The sequence below is a fragment of the Sinocyclocheilus anshuiensis genome, unplaced genomic scaffold (assembly GCF_001515605.1).
Source record: "Sinocyclocheilus anshuiensis isolate Anshui unplaced genomic scaffold, SAMN03320099.WGS_v1.1 scaffold1632, whole genome shotgun sequence".
Taxonomy (NCBI): domain Eukaryota; kingdom Metazoa; phylum Chordata; class Actinopteri; order Cypriniformes; family Cyprinidae; genus Sinocyclocheilus; species Sinocyclocheilus anshuiensis.
In genome coordinates, this window is record NW_015558674.1 from 546,496 (window position 1) to 565,887 (window position 19,392).

General features: G+C 33.5%; 1 protein-coding gene across 1 annotated transcript in view; it reads right to left on the bottom strand.

Annotated features, from left to right (window-relative positions):
- Positions 1–19,392, bottom strand: part of LOC107681271 (potassium voltage-gated channel subfamily KQT member 2-like) — a 55,540-nt gene that overhangs the window by 3,434 nt on the left and 32,714 nt on the right. The window contains 10 exon segments of the mRNA XM_016477521.1: positions 2,887–3,018; positions 4,271–4,379; positions 8,167–8,214; positions 10,545–10,771; positions 12,377–12,406; positions 12,556–12,624; positions 14,017–14,111; positions 14,658–14,753; positions 15,993–16,103; positions 17,448–17,573. Coding sequence (XP_016333007.1) covers positions 2,887–3,018; positions 4,271–4,379; positions 8,167–8,214; positions 10,545–10,771; positions 12,377–12,406; positions 12,556–12,624; positions 14,017–14,111; positions 14,658–14,753; positions 15,993–16,103; positions 17,448–17,573 — 1,043 coding nt within the window.

Below are 19,392 nucleotides of genomic sequence, written 5' to 3' on the forward strand. Positions count from 1 at the left end.
ATATGACATATAATACATACATAATTTTCATTTATCACATTTTTGTTATAATTGATTTAAAATAATTAATATATATTTATAAATATATAAATAATAATAAATATCAATTACTATATGACATATAATGCATAGAAAATTGTTAATCACATTATTTATCCGAACTGTTATAATAATAACAACATTCATATCAAAGATGTACAAATTCTTAACTTTAAGAAATAATAAAGCATTTATTCTATCTTAAAGCACAAAGCAGTGTAAATCAACGAATGCATGCAGAGGGAGGGATATGATAATGAGGGGGCGTGTCCACACGCAGAGAAACAGAGATGATTGGACAGAAAGAGTCAGGCCCTCCAGACGGACGTTTTCTGTTGATATTTGCCACTTTTGAACAATGTGTCGAAGTGAAATCACATCTTTAGTTGCATATTACAGTATTAGCCGCACATTTGACACATTATCCAAAGCTGATGGACTACACTAGCAGGGGTGCGTCTGATCTAAATACGGCATCGGATGTGTTGTTTGGCTGCTTTAAAAAAAGAAGATCGGTGGGAATCAAGCATGAAGGAAAAATACTGTGCATCATGTGGCATGCCTGAAAAATGCATGCATACGCAAAAACAGCGATGCTAAATGAAAAAAATGCATCTCCATTTGCTGCCGCAACTCTTCATTTCCACACAGCGCGGTGCAGGCAAACTAGCTTAACCAGTTTTAGTTCAGCTACATGACTAGTAACTCACCGAAATGTGATATTTGGTTCCCCTCGACTAAACGTCTCTACAAAACACTTCGGTCACAGCAAAGCAAGGTCATGAAGTGAATTAGAAAGAAGCCACCCGGAGCGTTCAGGCTCGATGCAATAATAGACTAGTTTGTTTAGGTAGCTCAGTTTCTACTAGCCATGTAGTCTGAAGCAGAAGCAGGTTTCTTGGTTGGTCTCTGGAGCGAGAGAGATCTAACGCAGGCCCGGGATCCTAACCTAGAAGACAACTGGGGCGACTCTGTGGTTCCTTTGGTTGAACACTTCTTTTGGCGAGGGGTGCCGGGACTCGGAGGACCCAATATCATATCTAACCTGGCAAAGCAAATAGAGTAGAGGACAGCAGAATGCAGAGTGACGTGACACGAGCGGCGCAAACCCAAACCAACAACAACAACAGACCCTCCAAATATATTCCAGACATACTTCATTGAGTTCATTACCGTGAAAAGCTCTCGCACTTGCTGCCAGCGATCATCGTGTGATGAAAGTATGCCAGTAATGTGTGCTTATTTATAAGCAGGAATATATTCACATGTCAAATCATAACCACATTTATTAATTCATACATATAGGAGGACTGGCCTATAAAATAAGACGGATGTGTCTGTGTTGGATTACTTTAATAGGTAGGTAGCAGTTTTCAATGATGATGATTTCAGTTTCATGGCTTTAAAAATCTATTTTCAATCAAACTTTCATTTAATGACAAGTTCAATCAAAATGTATATGAATAAACAATAAAATATAAACTATATAAATTATAAATATAAACAATGATAATGTTGATTTCATATGGCATCGAGAAACTTTATTAGTGTCTGGCGAAGTTACAATAAAAAGTTGACAATAAAATATTTAAATATAATTAAATATATCATAAAATATATATATATTTTTTTTTTAATATTTGATCTTATCAAACAGAATAAAATCTTTTTATTTAATATTTTTTTTGCTGTTTTAATGTCAAATTTAAATATGATAGATTTTATCGTATGATATTTTATTATTTATAATTATATATATATTTAAAAAAACGTACATTTTTAAATATTGTATCTAATAAAATATAATAACATTTTTCATTACATCTTTAGAGTACAAATCTTTATAAACATATTTTTACATAAATATTTTTACAAATACGAATTTCAGAATCATGAATATCATGTTTTCTCTGATTTTATTTGTATAAAATATAAAATATTTTCCTTAGGTGTGCAAATCTTAAATATATTTTCACATTTATGTTTCAAATTTATATTAAGTTAATTTTTTGTTTGTTTGTTTTACAAACACCACACACCATTTCAGCACTTCTGAATCATTTTCTTTGGGTTTTATGATTTACTTGCCATTTTTTTTTAGTATTTGTGAAATTTACCAGCAATTTCTGAGTGAACATTGTTTAAGTTTTTCCAGAGTATGAACTGCCTTTTACATTACTTCTGAAGAAATTAATAGATCTGTCAATAATAAATAAGTGTCACATCATTATTGACCCACACATGCTGCTAAAATATCACGATATTGTATCTCAGTAAATGAAAATGTAGACAATGTTTCTCAATGAAGACATTTGAACACACAAAACAGCACATTATGTCACTGAAGACAGCAGTTTTTGGGTATCGTAGACATACATGTGAGGACAGTTCTGATTCGGACAGATACGAACATCAAACCAGTGAGAGACCTTTAGGAAACTGAGCCATGCACAACACAACACAACACAACACAACACAACACAACACAACACAACACAACACAACACAACACAACACAACACAACACAACACAACACAACACAACACAACACAACACAACACAACACAACACAACACAACACAACACAACACAACACAACACAACACAACACAACACAACACAACACAACACAACACAACACAACACAACACAACACAACACATTTCTGATTCGGACAGATACGAACATTAAACCAGTGAGAGACCTTTAGGAAACTGAGCCATGCACAACACAACACAACACAACACAACACAACACAACACAACACTGTCTAGTGTGTATGAGTCAAGCGTCACTGTCATGTCCGACGGTGTGAGGAGAGAAAGAGAAGCAGCTGTATCTCTTGCCTGGACTGCAGATTTTTAATGCGTGCCAACATGTCCAGATGTCCGGCCGAATACTGCTCGATCACGTCCATCACGTCATACGGCCGCAGACTCTCTTTAAACTTTCGCTTGGACACCATGAACCTCATGATGCTGCAGGAAGAAACAATCACACACATTATCACGCTTAACACTTTACATAAAAACAAAGGCTGAGAAGCTGTCGAGAACATGGCCAGGTCATATTTCACCCCAAAAATATAAAGAAAGAAACAAGAAAATATGTTTTGATTACTTACTTCTAAACTAAAACCATGACAAATATGACTTGAAAATAAATAAATAAATAAAACAGAAATAAAATAAAAAATATATAAAACAAATCATTTTCAAACTCATTTGATTTTGGCTAGTTTGTTACTTGAAATAAAACCAAATAATTACGTTTTTTTCTTGAATCTAGTTGCCAAGGCAACGTTTCCCATTTTCATTTAGTTTATGTACTAAAATAAAAAAAAATAAAAACTGAAATGAAAATGAATAAAAACTATATGGTTATATTAAACCATATTTAAATAAAACAAAAACTAATAAAAATGACAGAAGCACACAACAAAATGACTAAAACTTTGACTAAAATTGAAAAGAAAACAGAAATTATTAAAACTAATTCAAAGTATTAATAAAAACTACAACAGTATCACAATGATACTAAAATAACACTGATTTCTTGGACCCAGAGTATTTTAGTATAACTGAGATACACTATTACAGTTTTCACTAATATTTTGAATTAGTTTTATTTTTATATTTCCCATTTTCATTCAAGTTTTAATCATTTTGCTGTGGTCTGTTTGTTTAAATTTCTTTTTAAGTCTATATAGTTTTTATCCATTTTTATTTCAGTTTCAGTTTGAGATATTTTAGCTCATCGAGCTCAATTAAATAAAAATGAGAAATAAATTAAAAAATAAAATAAATGAAAATAAAATAAGTTAAAATAATATTATTTTTATTTGATTTTATTTAAATAAAGAAAATGTTATTTTATGGTTAACTACAATAACCCTGTACCATAAGGTTTTTTAATTTTCATTACTTGCAGTAAAATATGAATATATGCTTTTGTGAGATTAACTCAATAACTGAGTCCCAGACACTGATATATATATATTTTCAGGCTTGATACTGACCAAAATATCTCATGCATAAGAGTCGCTGGCGTGATCTGAGCAATGAAAGTGTGAATGTAACAAAGGATTCAAAAGACTGAATGTAACATGTTTTGTAACTTACATTCAGGAAAGACTGAGTTTATGAGGTAATATTATGTGATGCAGACTGCTGTAGTTTTATCAATAATATTACACGTCTGATGGATGCTGCCTGTCTCATCTTTGCTTACCACACGGCCCTGATGGTAACTTTTAGTCCCGGCGTTAAATCCTGAGGGACAAACTCACAATGGCAGCTCTTATTGTCATCAACAATGTCTTCTCCGGGAAGGCTGGCTTCTAAAAAACACAACACGGACAGCAGGACTCTGGAGTTAGTGCACAAACCCCCTAAACCCTCCATTCAGCCCAAAACCTAAACTTAGCAGAGCCGCAGCCGTTAACTCGGTTAACTAGCTCAGTCCCACACCAGGCCGGTCAGTGCAATGCCATCTTTATACAGGTACGAGAAGGGCATCATGGGAGACGTCCAAGACAACTGTGGCCCAAAAAACAATAAAGCCATACAGTGACCCAAAAACACATTCGGACACTTAAACAGTTAAACTGAATGAACATCACTGCATCACATAATAATATATCAAATCAAGTGCTATTTAAATTAAAGATGTTAAATAAGGACACTGAAAAATTGCTAGCAAATTTCACTAATGCTAGTTGATTTAAAATGACTGATAGATAGATAGATAAAGCAGCGGTTCTTTGCTGGTTTTATGTTGAACACCCAACACAATGCCAAATCTGTAACCAGCATTTAAAGCATATTTTCTTTAACAAAACAGACCTGTAAACCAGTTTTGGGTCACGTCTCACACCGGTTGAGAACCACTTATTTAGAGTCATTATCACTTAAAGGTAATAATGTGGTAAATAATGTTCAGTTTATTGCACAGACCATTTGTTTCACTTCATAAGGTTTTAATATATCGTCAGGAGCCACGGGTATTCATTTTGTGTTCCTTGATATGTTTTTCTTTAATTCTCAAAACTGGTAGCCGCTTGCATTTTATGAATCACCAAGGAGAACAGTTTACTGTTCTGCTGAAGAAAAAAGTCACCTACATCTTGGACGGCCTGAGGGTGAGTAAATTAACAGCAAATGTTTATTTTCTGGGTGAACTATCTTTTTAAATAACACTAACCTGCCCAGTTTCTTATATTCACGCAAAACGCTGATTGCATCTGTCATTTTGGGTCAGTGTCTTTCTCCTGTGTTCCCATAAGCTAGCACAGACCATCTGGCACAGTACAGGTGCGTACAAATAAATCTACCTGTGCTTATTATGCCAAATAAACCACAGAGCCTTAAAACAACTGTCTGGCTCCAAACCCTCGAGTGAATAATGACGTCTGAAACCAGTTTAATGAGGTTGACTAGTTGTTTCAGAGCTCTGTGGTCTTTATTGCATTGATGTTTCCTCCTCAGGACTAACTAGTTTTCCTCACATCCTGCCCAGTTTCTTATATTCACGCAAAACGCTGATCGCATCTGTCATTTTGGGTCACAGTGTCTTTCTCCTGTGTTCCCATAAGCTAGCACAGACCATCTGGCACAGTACAGGTGCGTACAAATAAATCTACCTGTGCTTATTATGCCAAATAAACCACAGAGCCTTAAAACAACTGTCTGGCTCCAAACCCTCGAGTGAATAATGACGTCTGAAACCAGTTTAATGAGGTTGACTAGTTGTTTCAGAGCTCTGTGGTCTTTATTGCATTGATGTTTCCTCCTCAGGACTAACTAGTTTTCCTCACATGCAGGTAAAAGAGTGCTAGTTTGCAGCCGTCAACTAGCACTAGTTCTAGGGTTGGTAAAAACGAGTTCCTGTGTGATAATCTCTTACTGATTAACCCTTCAATTGCTGTGATACATTCAGAAGGTGAACCAGATTTAGTTCTAAAGCCAAATTTCGTTGTGCAGTTATCCAAAGCTTCAGTGCTTCAAATAAATGATTCACCTTCAGAGAAATGACACTCACTATTTCTTGCAAGATGTGAAATGTTCAGATACAAATACTCAAAGAGTGTCAGCTTTTAAATACAATGAAATGACATTCAAGTGAAGGTGCAAACTGAATTCTGCACACTAACAAGACATCAGCTGGACATTCGTGCAATCACAAGGATAACTCTTACTATGATTGCCTTTATATATTCTAACCATCTGACATCTTGATAGCAATTTATAGATGATGCAAGATATTTCATGAACTTAACAGCATCATTACTGAAACAGAAGTAAAGCATGACTAGTTGAAATTGCTAGACGTTAAGGGGGAACAATCATTAATATGCTGTTACTATTAAAGAAACTCATCACTCATAAAAGAACACTGATGAAAAAAATCTTTAAAAATACACAACATGAAATATAGAAGGTTTAGTTGCATCATAAAATATCTCATGCAGATCAGGGTAAAAAACAAGTGCAATATGAAATGTAGTGTTTCTGCAATGTACCATGACTTTGATTGGATTTTAATGTAATTTGACTTCAGTTTTGTTGTTTTAAATCTGTTACTATATATATATATATATATATATATATATATATATTCATGTTTTAGGACAATGACTATATTTCACAGTCTATGGGACTTTAGTAACAGGATTAGACTGATAACTACACATTGACCAATTAGCAGCACCTTGTAAACAAAATGTAACTAACTAAAAAAGATTTTGTTTTAGAGCATAATACATTTTGACATTGCAATAAAAAAGCAAAGCATTTGAAAACAATAAATAAAAAAAAGTTTTCAAAGGTATCTTAAACATGCAAGCATTTTAACAGAAAATCAGATTTTTTAACTAAAACTTTTCATTGTTCAAAAAAAGCACAATAGAAAATCCAGCATTTAAAGCAGGTAAGACTTTACAGACTGGCATATGCTCAGACCGCTGTGATGTGCTCAGTATAGAAGTGGCAATGAACTGGATCCAAACTAATCAAATTTTAATCAATTTCTTGAGTTGTGGAGTTATGAAGCTTCCAAGTTGTAGTGCCCTCTAGGCGTAATTTCATGAAATTTGGTGCATCTCCTCAGACTGTCCTGGTGTCCTTGTGCACCAACATTTGTTAAATTTGCACACTGCATTCACAAGATACAGGATTATTAGTCAATATGGACTACACCTGAACATTTTATTGACTTGTGTCTGCTGAACAATCAGATTATTTAAAATTATATAATTTTTTTGTAAGAAAATTTAATGTCAATCAGAACAAATACCTAGATTGAGTTTGAAAAAGTGTGTTTTTCAGGAAATTCAAAATAGTGGAAGTTTTTCCAATAGAAAATGCAATGTGACCCCGTATGGCTTCTGAGTAATGAACATTTGCTTACAGCATCACCTAGTGGCTGAGATACACTAAATTTGGTACACTGCCTCTTAAAGACATGCATGCATATATGACTAAATTTCAATATTATCAGATGATCACATTTGGCTGACGAACTTTGGTTGACTCCTGGTGGCCATTTAATGAGAGCTGAATCCTTAAATAGAGATATATTTGACCCTCACAACTAATGAAAAGACTTCCAACAACAATATTATTCATGATCTGGATACTTTAAAACAGCACCACAAGTTCTCATTTGAGTCTCTCTTTCAATTCATCCCAGCAGTCCTGAGAGATATGCAGTCATTTAAGAATGGAAAATCTTATATACTGTAGCTTTAAATGGGTGAAATAAATAAATTAATACATTTAGCATGCTTTATCAAAAGAGCTTTAGTCAAGAGACTCTTGAGCTTTACTTTGAATGAAACCCAATTAAATCAGATAAGGAATAAACTGGACTAGTGAAACCACAGGTTAATATTCAGAACAACAGCATGATTGTGTGTGATATTGCTCAATTAATTAAAAAAATCAATAAAATTCAACTTTTTATAAAGCATGTAAGATAAGTAATATGTTAATCATAGCCCAAACCAAACTCAAAGCATATGTGCAGACTGGTAGTTGTGCTGTGACTGAAGCTGGTTAGTTTGATTGAATATGGTGCTTTGGTTTTAAGACGTAGAATGGGAGCCCAACCCATCTGGATTGCCTGACCTGGAGAGTTCCTGTGTCTCAAATCTTCCTCTTGCATCTCAATGAGCACTTTAGCATCAGCATCCAACATAGAAACGGAAAGGACAGCATCAGGATCCACATTCATCAGAAAAAACGAGGGGAAAATCATAAACACGCACATGGATTACAAAAGGTCGACCTTTCCACAATCTGCCATCCACATGATTCTGTCAGAGAGTTTTATTAGGTTTCACAGCTGACTGCCTTTATATTTAGCCATCTGAAACTGTACATTATTAAATAAAATGTCAGGTTTCTGAAAACCACAAATAATCAGTGAATTTGCACTTTGTGGAAAGTGTAACCAAAGCACAAACATTTTCATAAATTATATTTAAATATTCCAACACGCAGTCTTACGATTCAGGCCAAATGTTATGATTGGTATGTAAAATAATATATATTTATGCCATAATATATGTCATGAAATCATATACTGTATTCATACCAATCATAAAACTAGCTATCTTAAATAGCTTAAATAAATTATTGCACATTTTAGCTAATAAAATATTTAGCTCCTAATCTTCAACTCAAGAACTGTTTCAGAGTTTCTCCACAAATACACTGGCAGCAAAAGCAACATGTGACTCGGTTATACTAAGATAAAATTGATATGCACAAAAATAACACAGACAGAAAGAATTACACTGATCACAATACAACACTGCAAAAATCACATGCAATGGCACAACAGAAAGACAGAATAAGAATCCTGATGTGTGGTACTTGATTCTGAATCTGGATTGTATGAAATTAATCTGATCTAATCTGTTTCTGACTTAATGTCTTTTCAACTGCAGATAAAGCTAAAAATCTCAATGCAACTTATTCAAGTGAAGATGGACATGTCTGACCAGTTTAAAACAATCTCATACATAAGACTAGTATAATTCCTCATCCAGGCACTAGTTTTTCATTGTCTGACATCGTATCTACTGCGACTTTAAATATACAAACTATAACATTGATCTTGCGCTTCATGATTGTCACTTGTTGCATTTGAATCTACAACTTTTAAGTGTGATGAGTAACATTCTGTAACGTTCTGTAACAACTGTAACAAATGTAACATTCTACAAGTACCATTCTGTAACATTCGGTGTATGTAACATTCTGTACCGATTGTAACAAATGTAACATTCTACAACTATTATTCTGTAACATTTTGTGTATGTAATATTCGGTAACACTTTATTTTAAGGTGCCCTTGTTACACATGTTACATGTAGTTACTATTATAATAACAATTAATTATGCATAATTACATGCAAGTAACCCTAAGCCAAACCCTAATCACTGCACTTTTTAAACACTGTTAACTTTAGACAGACTTTAAATAAATAAATAAGAATATATATATTACCTTATTATATATATATATATATATATATATATTATCTTAAGGTCGAAGTCTTCAGTAATGAAATGCACCGTAACACTGTTACTGCTTGAGTAATTTCCATGTGCCGTTTTGAAGTACGTTCATACGCTTTCAAACATTTCTGTGTGTAGCGTGCCAGGGTTGCCAGGTTTTCACAACGAAACCCGCCCAACTTCTACTCAAAACTAGCCCAATAGCGTTTCGAGGGGGGGTCCATCAGTAAAAATCGCGTTCCAGGGGGTAAAATACACGTTTTTTGGAGGGGTTCCCCAAACCGTGGACTTGGCAACACTGTAGCGTGCCAACTTGATGCTTCCTCTGAAGACTGCTTAGATGTGCTCGACTTGAAGCAGCGCTGCTTAGACCGATGGGTGTGTGTCATCAAAGTACTGCGAGAGCTATAAGAGAGCACGGACGTCTCCTTATGCTTTCTCTCGCCGTACTTTGATGTCATACACCGATTGATCTTCAAGTCAAACACACCTCTTTACTCTCGCGTGCCACGTGACTGAGTGTAATCGCAGCCTCTGCGGTTGAAAAATCTAATTTTTTAATATCGCGATATTATCGCAAATGCAATTAATCGTTCAGCCCTATGACCTAATATTCTGTAACATTCTGTAACAATTGTAACAAATGTAACATTCTACAACTACCATTCTGTAACATTCTGTATATGTAACATTCTGCGCAAGTAACATTCTGTAACAATTGTAACAATTTTAAGATTCTACAAATAATATTCTGTAACATTTTGTGTATGTAACATTCTGCGCAAGTAACATTCTGTAACAATTGTAACAAATTTAAGATTCTACAACTAATATTCTGTAACATTCTGTGTATGTAACATCCTGTCACATTCTGTAACAATTGTAACATTCTACAACTACAAAACCACGACCAAAGCAGACAGATACGACCAAAGAGGCAACACTGGATAAGCACACAGGAACGGGTTGCTTTCCCTCACCTTCTGAGTTCTGGCGGGACGCAGCGCCTTTGAAGCGGAAGGCCTGTCTGGCCCGACTGCGGTCGCTGAAGCTGAGGCTCTTGGGTACTTTGGAAGGACTGTCCTCGATGCTGTTGTCAGCACTGGGAGAGCATCGCAGGGGCTGCTGGCCCTGAGGAGAGTTCTTCCCTTTGTTCGCAGAGTTTCTCGGGCTGGAGAACACACGCTCTTTCAGGCTCACTTTCTGACTGTGAAGGGTGTAAGAGTGTAGAAGTTAGAGACTGAGGGTTTGCAGATGCTTTAGTTATGATGTTAGGAAAAAGTAATTGTGTCAAACACTCAAAAACTACTGAAAATGATCTGGAAAGTTATAAAACTTCACTAGATAAGTTAACATTCACCCAAGAGTTTTACCTGATTTGGTAAAATGCATAATAGGATTGCATGTTACCATTTTACATATTCTGATTGGTTGAGACATTTCAAGGATGCTGATTAATTTATTATGATTGCAGGGCTATGAAAGTAATTCCATGTTTATTTAATAAAATCCTGAATATATCTGAAAAATGAAATAAAACATGCATAAATGACTAATTTTACGTTGCATCACCAATTTGAGTGTGCATTAAATTTCCATTAGTTCAAGAGCCTGTCATTAATTTTGCTTCAACACTCAATTTACACTCAATACAATATTTAAGCCTAAACTTGAATGCATTTGAATTGCATATAAAATGTTCATGCATTTGGATTACACAGTTTTAACAGACAAATATGCATCACATTAAGTTTATTAGTTTATGTCAAACATCAATGAAACAGGTCTGATTTCTGTACTAAAAAAACATGGCATAGTTTATTATTAACTCCTTGCATCTACTATCCGTTTGTATCTACATAATTTAAATAAGCATATTTTCAAAATGCATTTATTCAAATAGCTTAGAATAAACATAAATCTCTTAATTTTGAAAATAATTACATTTATTCAGCTAAAAAGTATGAACATTGTTAAAATATGCCTAGCTGTTGAACAAGCAATATTCAATTAGTAAAAATGTATGAGATTGAAACAAAGTGGATTTATTGATGATAAATATATAAATGTGTTTTTTACTACTGTTTATTAGTTTATTACTGTAACAGAAATCTGATTTCATTTATGTAGGCCTGACAAATATGCATCACATTAAATGTATTAGTTTTTTTATGTTAAAACTGTGTAATCCAAATGCATGGACATTTTATATGCAATTCAAATACACAAATCTTCAATTTAGGCCTAAATATTTATTGAGTGATAATTTAAGGGAAAGTTGTAATGTTTACTGTGCATCTTTATGTATTTGCAGTTGCATTCAATTCATTCCCCAAAATTATGACAACATATAATGCTTTATAGTTCATTAGAACAAGTACAATCAACAGTAAAACAGTATTGTTATTCATATTCCTATCTGAATGAACTACTGATCTGCGTTACATAATGTTTGTTAATGAAGGTTGTAATAAAGTGTTTCCTGTAGAGATTCACTCTCATCACAACATGCGTTTCAGTGTTGTGTTGAAACTTGGGTGGATGTATTCATGTGCATTTGGCTCATTAAACGCCACACATCTGTCTGCACACAAACAAGGTCAAACTAATACACACATACATATAAATAATGAGCCCATTGAATATTTGCACACAACCAGTGTCCATGAAACACATCCTGCACAGGTGGTGCCGATGACACAGAAACTGACGTGATGCATGCAAAAGAAAGCATTACAACTCACATCTAACATCTGTGGTGTCTGGGAAATATTAGATCATTTATATGTACAATGCACATGATTTTACTAACCTCGGAGAAGGTTCTGGTTGGGCTTCCTTCCTGTGTAAGAAAACAAAATTATACTTTTGAATGCAATGATATGCAGTCCTTTTAACGAACTAAACTACCGTTTTTGAACTACATCCTAATAATTATTAAAATGCATTACCTTAGCTTGAAATGGCACAATGCAATTCATTTTACATCACCTAAAGGAGAGGCCAGATTTGCTCTTGAGGTTTCTCAGCAGATCGAGCTGGTTCAGAGGAGGGATGAGTCTGGAAAAACACACAGAGACTGTTGGCACACGGATGATGTGTGAAGAGGAAATGCTGCGCAATGCTTATGCAAATCTGGAAGCTTCTTTAGACAGAAAAATCAACAAAAAACTAACAAGGTACTATTAATAAATACACCACTGACTGTGAGAGGGACAGAGAGAGAGAATGTACAGGAAAAAGACAGGCATTTGCATATATATGTATTTATTTATACATATATTATATATATTAGACTCACAACTACTATACTATTTCGTGCACAATAAAATGCATTTGTAAATAGGCAGAAAAGGACAGAAAGAGAAAGTATAAGCTGACTACAGAGAGATAAACTTGAAGTTTATAATGCACCAAATACTCTGGGAGGTTTGTTCAAATCACTAACAAATATCACTGTTTATTCTAACATGAAATACAGGCAATATGAATTATATAAATTATATTTGCCTATATTTTTTGGGGCTCAGAAAGAGTTTTATGTTTTTGGAAGAAGATTCCTTTGCTGTGAATTTTTGCTGAATTTCTTTGAACAAAAGTACAATAAAAACAGCAAAATTGTGAAATATTATTACAATTTAAAATAGCTGTATTCTACGTGAATATCTGTTAAACTGTAATTTATTTCTGTGATGTAAAGCTGTATTTTCAGCATCATTACTCCAGTCTTCAGTGTCACATGATCTTCAGAAATCATTCTAATATTCTGATTTGCTGCTCAAGAAACATTTCTGATTATTATCAATGTTGAAAACAGTTGTGCTGCCCAATATTTCGGTGGAAAGCGTGACACATTTTATATTTTTTTAAGATTCTTTGATGAATAGAATCTTCAAAAGAACAGCATGCATTTGAAACATGCATTATTTATAAATGTCTTTACTGTCACTTTTGATCAATTAAATGCAGCCTTAATGAATAAAAGTATAATTTCTTTCAAAAAAGATTTGAATCAAACAGTCTTTGTTTGCATGCAGTGCAATAGATGCTTCACGTTCATCAATAACAGTTTGTTGTATTGCACAAAGCACATCATAAACACATGATTCTAAAGCTTTTATGTTCATATACTCTATTTTATGACTCAAAAGCAGCATTAGCTGATGCAAAGCATTACATATGACATGCAACATCACATGCATGCCCTGCTGAGCCGACATTTGAAATCAAAGCGTGATGCATGAATAAAACATGCCATAGGTATGAAGGGAGGGGGTGGACAGCAATGTTGACCTTCACAATCTGCACAAAAACAGCCTCAAAGGTCAGTGATCAGATCGATGCAGAGACGTCTGAGGAGATCTCATCTGACACCCCAGAGGAATGCTGTGATAGAGAGAGAGAGAGAGAGAGGCGGATGGGGTATGGAAATGCGTGCAGAAGTACATGTACCTGTACATGGGCACCGAAACGGTCCTTTCATAATAGTCCCATGTCGAATAGAGATCCGTGCGATTCAGGTTTGTGGCGTAAAACCTCCAGGCAGCCTGAGAGATGACATTAAACAGAGTCACATTCAAATATAACATACATTATAGAAATAACTCACCTAAAAATTACAATTCATACAGGTTTGAAACAGCATGAGGGTGAGTAAATAATGACAGGTGAGCTGTTCAGTATGAGATCAGATAGATTTTTGCTTTTGGAAGAAGATTTTATGTTTTTTGTTCACCAAGGCTGCTTTTATTTGATCAAAAATACAGTAAAAACAGTCAAATTGTTACAATTTAAAACAGCTGTTTTCTATGTGATTATATTGTAGAATGTAATTTATTTCTGTGATCAAAGCTGAATTTTCAGCATCATTACTCCAGTCTTCAGTGTCACATGATCCTGATTTGCTGCTCAAGAAACACTGTTGAAAACAGTCGTGCTGCCCAATATTTTTGTTTGCATGTTTCTCATGATTCTGTGAAAATATCAGACCATTTCAGAGCTCTCAGTTTCTGACTTATTCAGTGTTTTTTTGCAGCTAACCGGAGACGATGACACTGAACGCATGTGGGACGTTGAGATGAGGCGTGTTGTACCTGAATTAAGCCGGCTGCTGGATTTCTGCGCTTCTCGAAATGTTTCTGCCGATGCTGTTCCTGAACTTTCAAGGCAAACCCAGAACCCAGAATTCCCTGCGGAGCGTGAAAAGAAACGTTGATGACTGGAGCCGTGTCGTCTATTATACCACACTATAATGGAGTGTCGCAACATTAAAGGGGTCATTTCTTCTGATAAAGTGCTCTTTTATTAGGTTCTTTCTTTCCCTGAGCTCTAGTTAGAATGTTTAGCAAGGTTTTTGCAGCAAAAACAGTCAAATCATCCCACCTTCTCTCTGAATATTTGTTGTTTGGGTGTGTATATGTTCAGGTATTTGAGTTTCTGATGTCAAATATCCAAGGATTTCAGAGTTTTTCATCTTAATTTCATTAGATGATCTTTTTGGACTGAGGAGGATATCATTCAAACCCTAACACTTTCATATATATCACGCATTATAAGAGTATTTTTAATGCATTGATTATTCTTTGTAATGCACTGTATGATCTCATGAATAACTGTGATCAATTTTAAAATAATTTTCTATTAATTATTACACGTTTAGAATATTTATTTCATTAAAATCCATTACAAACAACTCATTTCTATGAAAGCCCATTTTTGCCTCAGAATAAAAAAGTTAATTGCAATTTCTTTCCTCGCAATTCTGAGTTTGTATCTTGTGATTTTTTTCTCAGAACTGAGTGTCTGAATTGTAAAATTAAAAACTGTATTACCTTTTTTTTATTATATTTTAAATGTATTTTATTTAGTATTAAATAAAATAAAAATATTTTTTATTTAATTTGTATTTTATTTAGAATTGTGAAATATAAAGTTGCAATTACTTTTTAATTTTTTAATTGTATTTATTATTAAATATTTTATTTTGAATTGTGAAATGTAAACTCGGAATTGCAAGAAAAAATGTCATAATTTTGAGTTTGAATTATGAAGTCACAATTACCTTTTTTATTTTGTTATTCTGTTGCATAAATGGGCTTCGAAAAATTATAGATGTAACAAGACATACAGGCCAAACAAGAGCGGTGCAAGAATTGAGCCTTGTGGGACTCCGCATTATGAATACCTTTATAATGCATTATGCAAATTTAAAACTTTGATTCCAATAATTCCGAAATGATGAATCATAATTCACAGATGTGTTTACATTAAAGCAGAACTGCTATGAAGAAAAACACATTAAGCAGCCAGTGGGATTGTTATATTCATAATAAACTGCAGTGATCTAATTCAGCGTCTGCTCTCTCCACTCTATTAAAAGCCTGTTTGACTCTATCTGTTCATTTCCTCTCGAATCCCCGGAGACTCACCGCAGGCAGCGCGAAGAACGACACGCCGATCAGGGTGAAGGTCGCGGCGAGGAGACGTCCATTCCAGGTTATGGGATATTTATCACCGTAGCCGATGGTGGTCAGAGTGATCTGTGGGACATTGAGGAAAACGGCCGTGAAATCAGTTCAGATCCTGCACAGTAATTCAGTCACTGTCACTGGCTGCTGTCTGAGGTGCCTGAATACTAACTGTTTAAATGGGGAAGTCTTATGGTTTCTGGGTCACGTTTCACAGCAAATCCAAAAAAAAAAAAAAATTGCATAGAGAAAAAAAAAACATTTTCAGACCAGTGGGTTTTAAGATTAGAAATAAAAATTGATTAAGTATATACATTTACATGCATGATAATTCCCATTAGATTCTCATCCTATATACATATATAAATACTTGACAATTTAAATAATATATCATATATTCTTATTTTATTTTTCAGTTTGGGAGGAAATTTGTTATTATATATAAAATTAAAATATAATGAAAATAACGTCCCAATGTAAAAAATATCTTAAGGATAAAATATATACATACAAATATAGTATATGTATATATAAATGAATATATTATTATATTAAATATTATTACAAATATTATATTGTAATATATTACACATTTTATTTATTTGTGTGTGCATGTCTATATATATATATACATACACACATACAAAAAAAAAAAAATAGTAATATAATAATATACAAATGTTCTTTTGATTTTGTTCAGTTGTTCCTTTTTTATAAAATATGTATATAAATAAATAAATAAATAAAAAATATATAATGTAATGTAATATGATATTCTTTTGTTTGTTTTTATAACACGATTTACCCCAATATTAACATACAAAGTGACTGATTATTTAATCAGTCAGTCAAAATAATGCAACAAATAATATAATCTTTCTATGAAAGCTCATTACAGATGATGATTTAAACAGAACCGCTCACACAAGAATCAAATCAGAAAATCTGTAAATATTAAAAACTGTCACTAAATTATGCAAGAGCACAAACTCCATCCACACATGATTCCTCTGTGATCTTTCTGAAATATCATCTCATCAAACTCGGCGAGCGATAAACATCACTGCATAATTAATGATCCTCACAGAGTCCTGTGTGCAAACTTCAGCTGTGGCTCTATCTGATGTCCTTCAGTTTATTTCCAGAGGAATCATGCCAGTGCTTTACTGGAGTCCCGAGAGGAGAATATACCCTGACTGCTGATGATGATTAACTCTATAATAAGAGAGCACTTACAGAATGTCAAGAAAACAAATGGTGTTTATCAGTCCATACATGTGCTTCAATGATGTAGCGAGTGAAACGCATCTTCGAATGCAATCTGCTCATGATATAATATCGATCTCCGGCTGCATTATGAGAGACTGTGGACACGCTACATTACTGCAAGCGTGTTTGTTAGTGCGAAGGGCTTACCAGACCCCACCAGAGCGCATCGGCGTAGGTCTCAAACATCTCGTTATCCTCCTTCTCAGCGAGATAGACCAGGAACGAGGCCAGGATCAGACACAGGAAGCCAATGTACCAGGCAGTGATCAGTTCCTGTTAAACACAGCATTAACAAATATCAATATCAAGTGTCATTCTCTGATGTTTGTTGCGTGTTTATAAGCCAACAACCCATGCATGATGATGATGATGCACTAAAGTGGCAATGCAGCTGCATAATATTAATTATGCTTAACTTTTGGTTTTGCAAATGCTACTTTTGATTATTTTACTATTAGCAAAAGTGTGATGCAGGGTTAAACCCATAAAACAAATTTTGATAATTCAAATAAAATATACTTTAAATAAAAATAAAATAAATTATAAACTTATAAATATAAAAAACTTATAATAAAATAAAAAAATCATTTTATTTCAGCTAGTTGCCAAGGCAACACTTCTCATTTTCATTTAATTTAACCTCATGTACTAAAATAACTAAAACTGAAATAAAAATCAATGAAAACTATAGAGACATTTAAAAAAAAAAAAAAAAAAAAAGAAAAAAAAACACTTTGGTTTTGCAAATGCTACTTTTGATTATTTTACTATTAGCAAAAGTGTGATGCAGGGTTAAACCCATAAAACAAATTTTGATAATTCAAATAAAATATACTTTAAATAAAAATAAAATAAATTATAAACTTATAAATATAAAAAACTTATAATAAAATAAAAAAATCATTTTATTTCAGCTAGTTGCCAAGGCAACACTTCTCATTTTCATTTAATTTAACCTCATGTACTAAAATAACTAAAACTGAAATAAAAATCAATGAAAACTATAGAGACATTTAAAAAAAAAAAAAAAAAAAAGGACAAAAACACACTACAGAATTACTAAAAATTTCAGTAAAATTTAAATGAAAATGCAAAATATAAAAATGGATTCAAAATATGAATGAAAATAACACTAAAATAACACTGGTATGATGCAGGGTTATTATAGGTAACTAAAACTAAATCTGAAACCATTATTTATTTATTACTTGAAATTAAATAAACTAAATAAATTAAATAAAAAAAAACTAAACTCATTTTATTTCAGCTAGTTGCCAAGGCAACATTTCTCATTTTCATTTAGTTTAACTTGATGTACTAAAATAACTAAAACTAAAATAGAATTGAATGTAAACTATAAAGACTAATAAAATGACAAAAACACACAACAAAATTACCAAAACTTAAAATAAAACCTTAAATTAAAATCAAGAGTAAATCTGAAATTTTTTTTTGTCATTTTGTTATGTGCTTTTGTCTTTTTTAGTAGGTTTCTTTTTTAAGTTTAATTTATTTTTATTTCAGTTTTAGTTATTTATTTCTTTTATTTACAGTTAGTAATTTTAGTGCTTCAACTTCAGACAAAAATTTGAAACGTTGCCTTGGAAGCTAACTGAAATAGGTTTTTCATCTAATATTTACATATATTCTTTTTCTTTCAGCTTTATTTCAATTAACAAAAATGTTTGAATAGTTGTAGTTTTAGTTGCTGATGTGAGCACTTGCTATCATAATCTCAACACTAGCAAACTCCTGAAAAAGTTTTTGCTCTGTCAGCAGTGTGTTTCTTTGCTCCTGCAAATGCACCTTCCTGTGGATGCTAAGAAACGGGACACCGCTCAAACGCTGGAACGTTTTATGCGACTCATTTTAGACTGAAAAATGCACCGTCAGCGCATCACCCACTTTCTTGCCCTTGAGAGCGAGAGAGAGAGAGAGAGAGAGAGAGAGAGAGAGAGAGAGGAGAGAGAGAGAGAGAGAGAGAGAGAGAGAGAGAGAGAGAGACAGAGAGAGAGAGAGAGAAGAGAGAGAGAGAGAGAGAGAGAGAGAGAGAGAGAGAGAGAGAGAGAGAGAGAGAGAGAGGAGAGAGAGA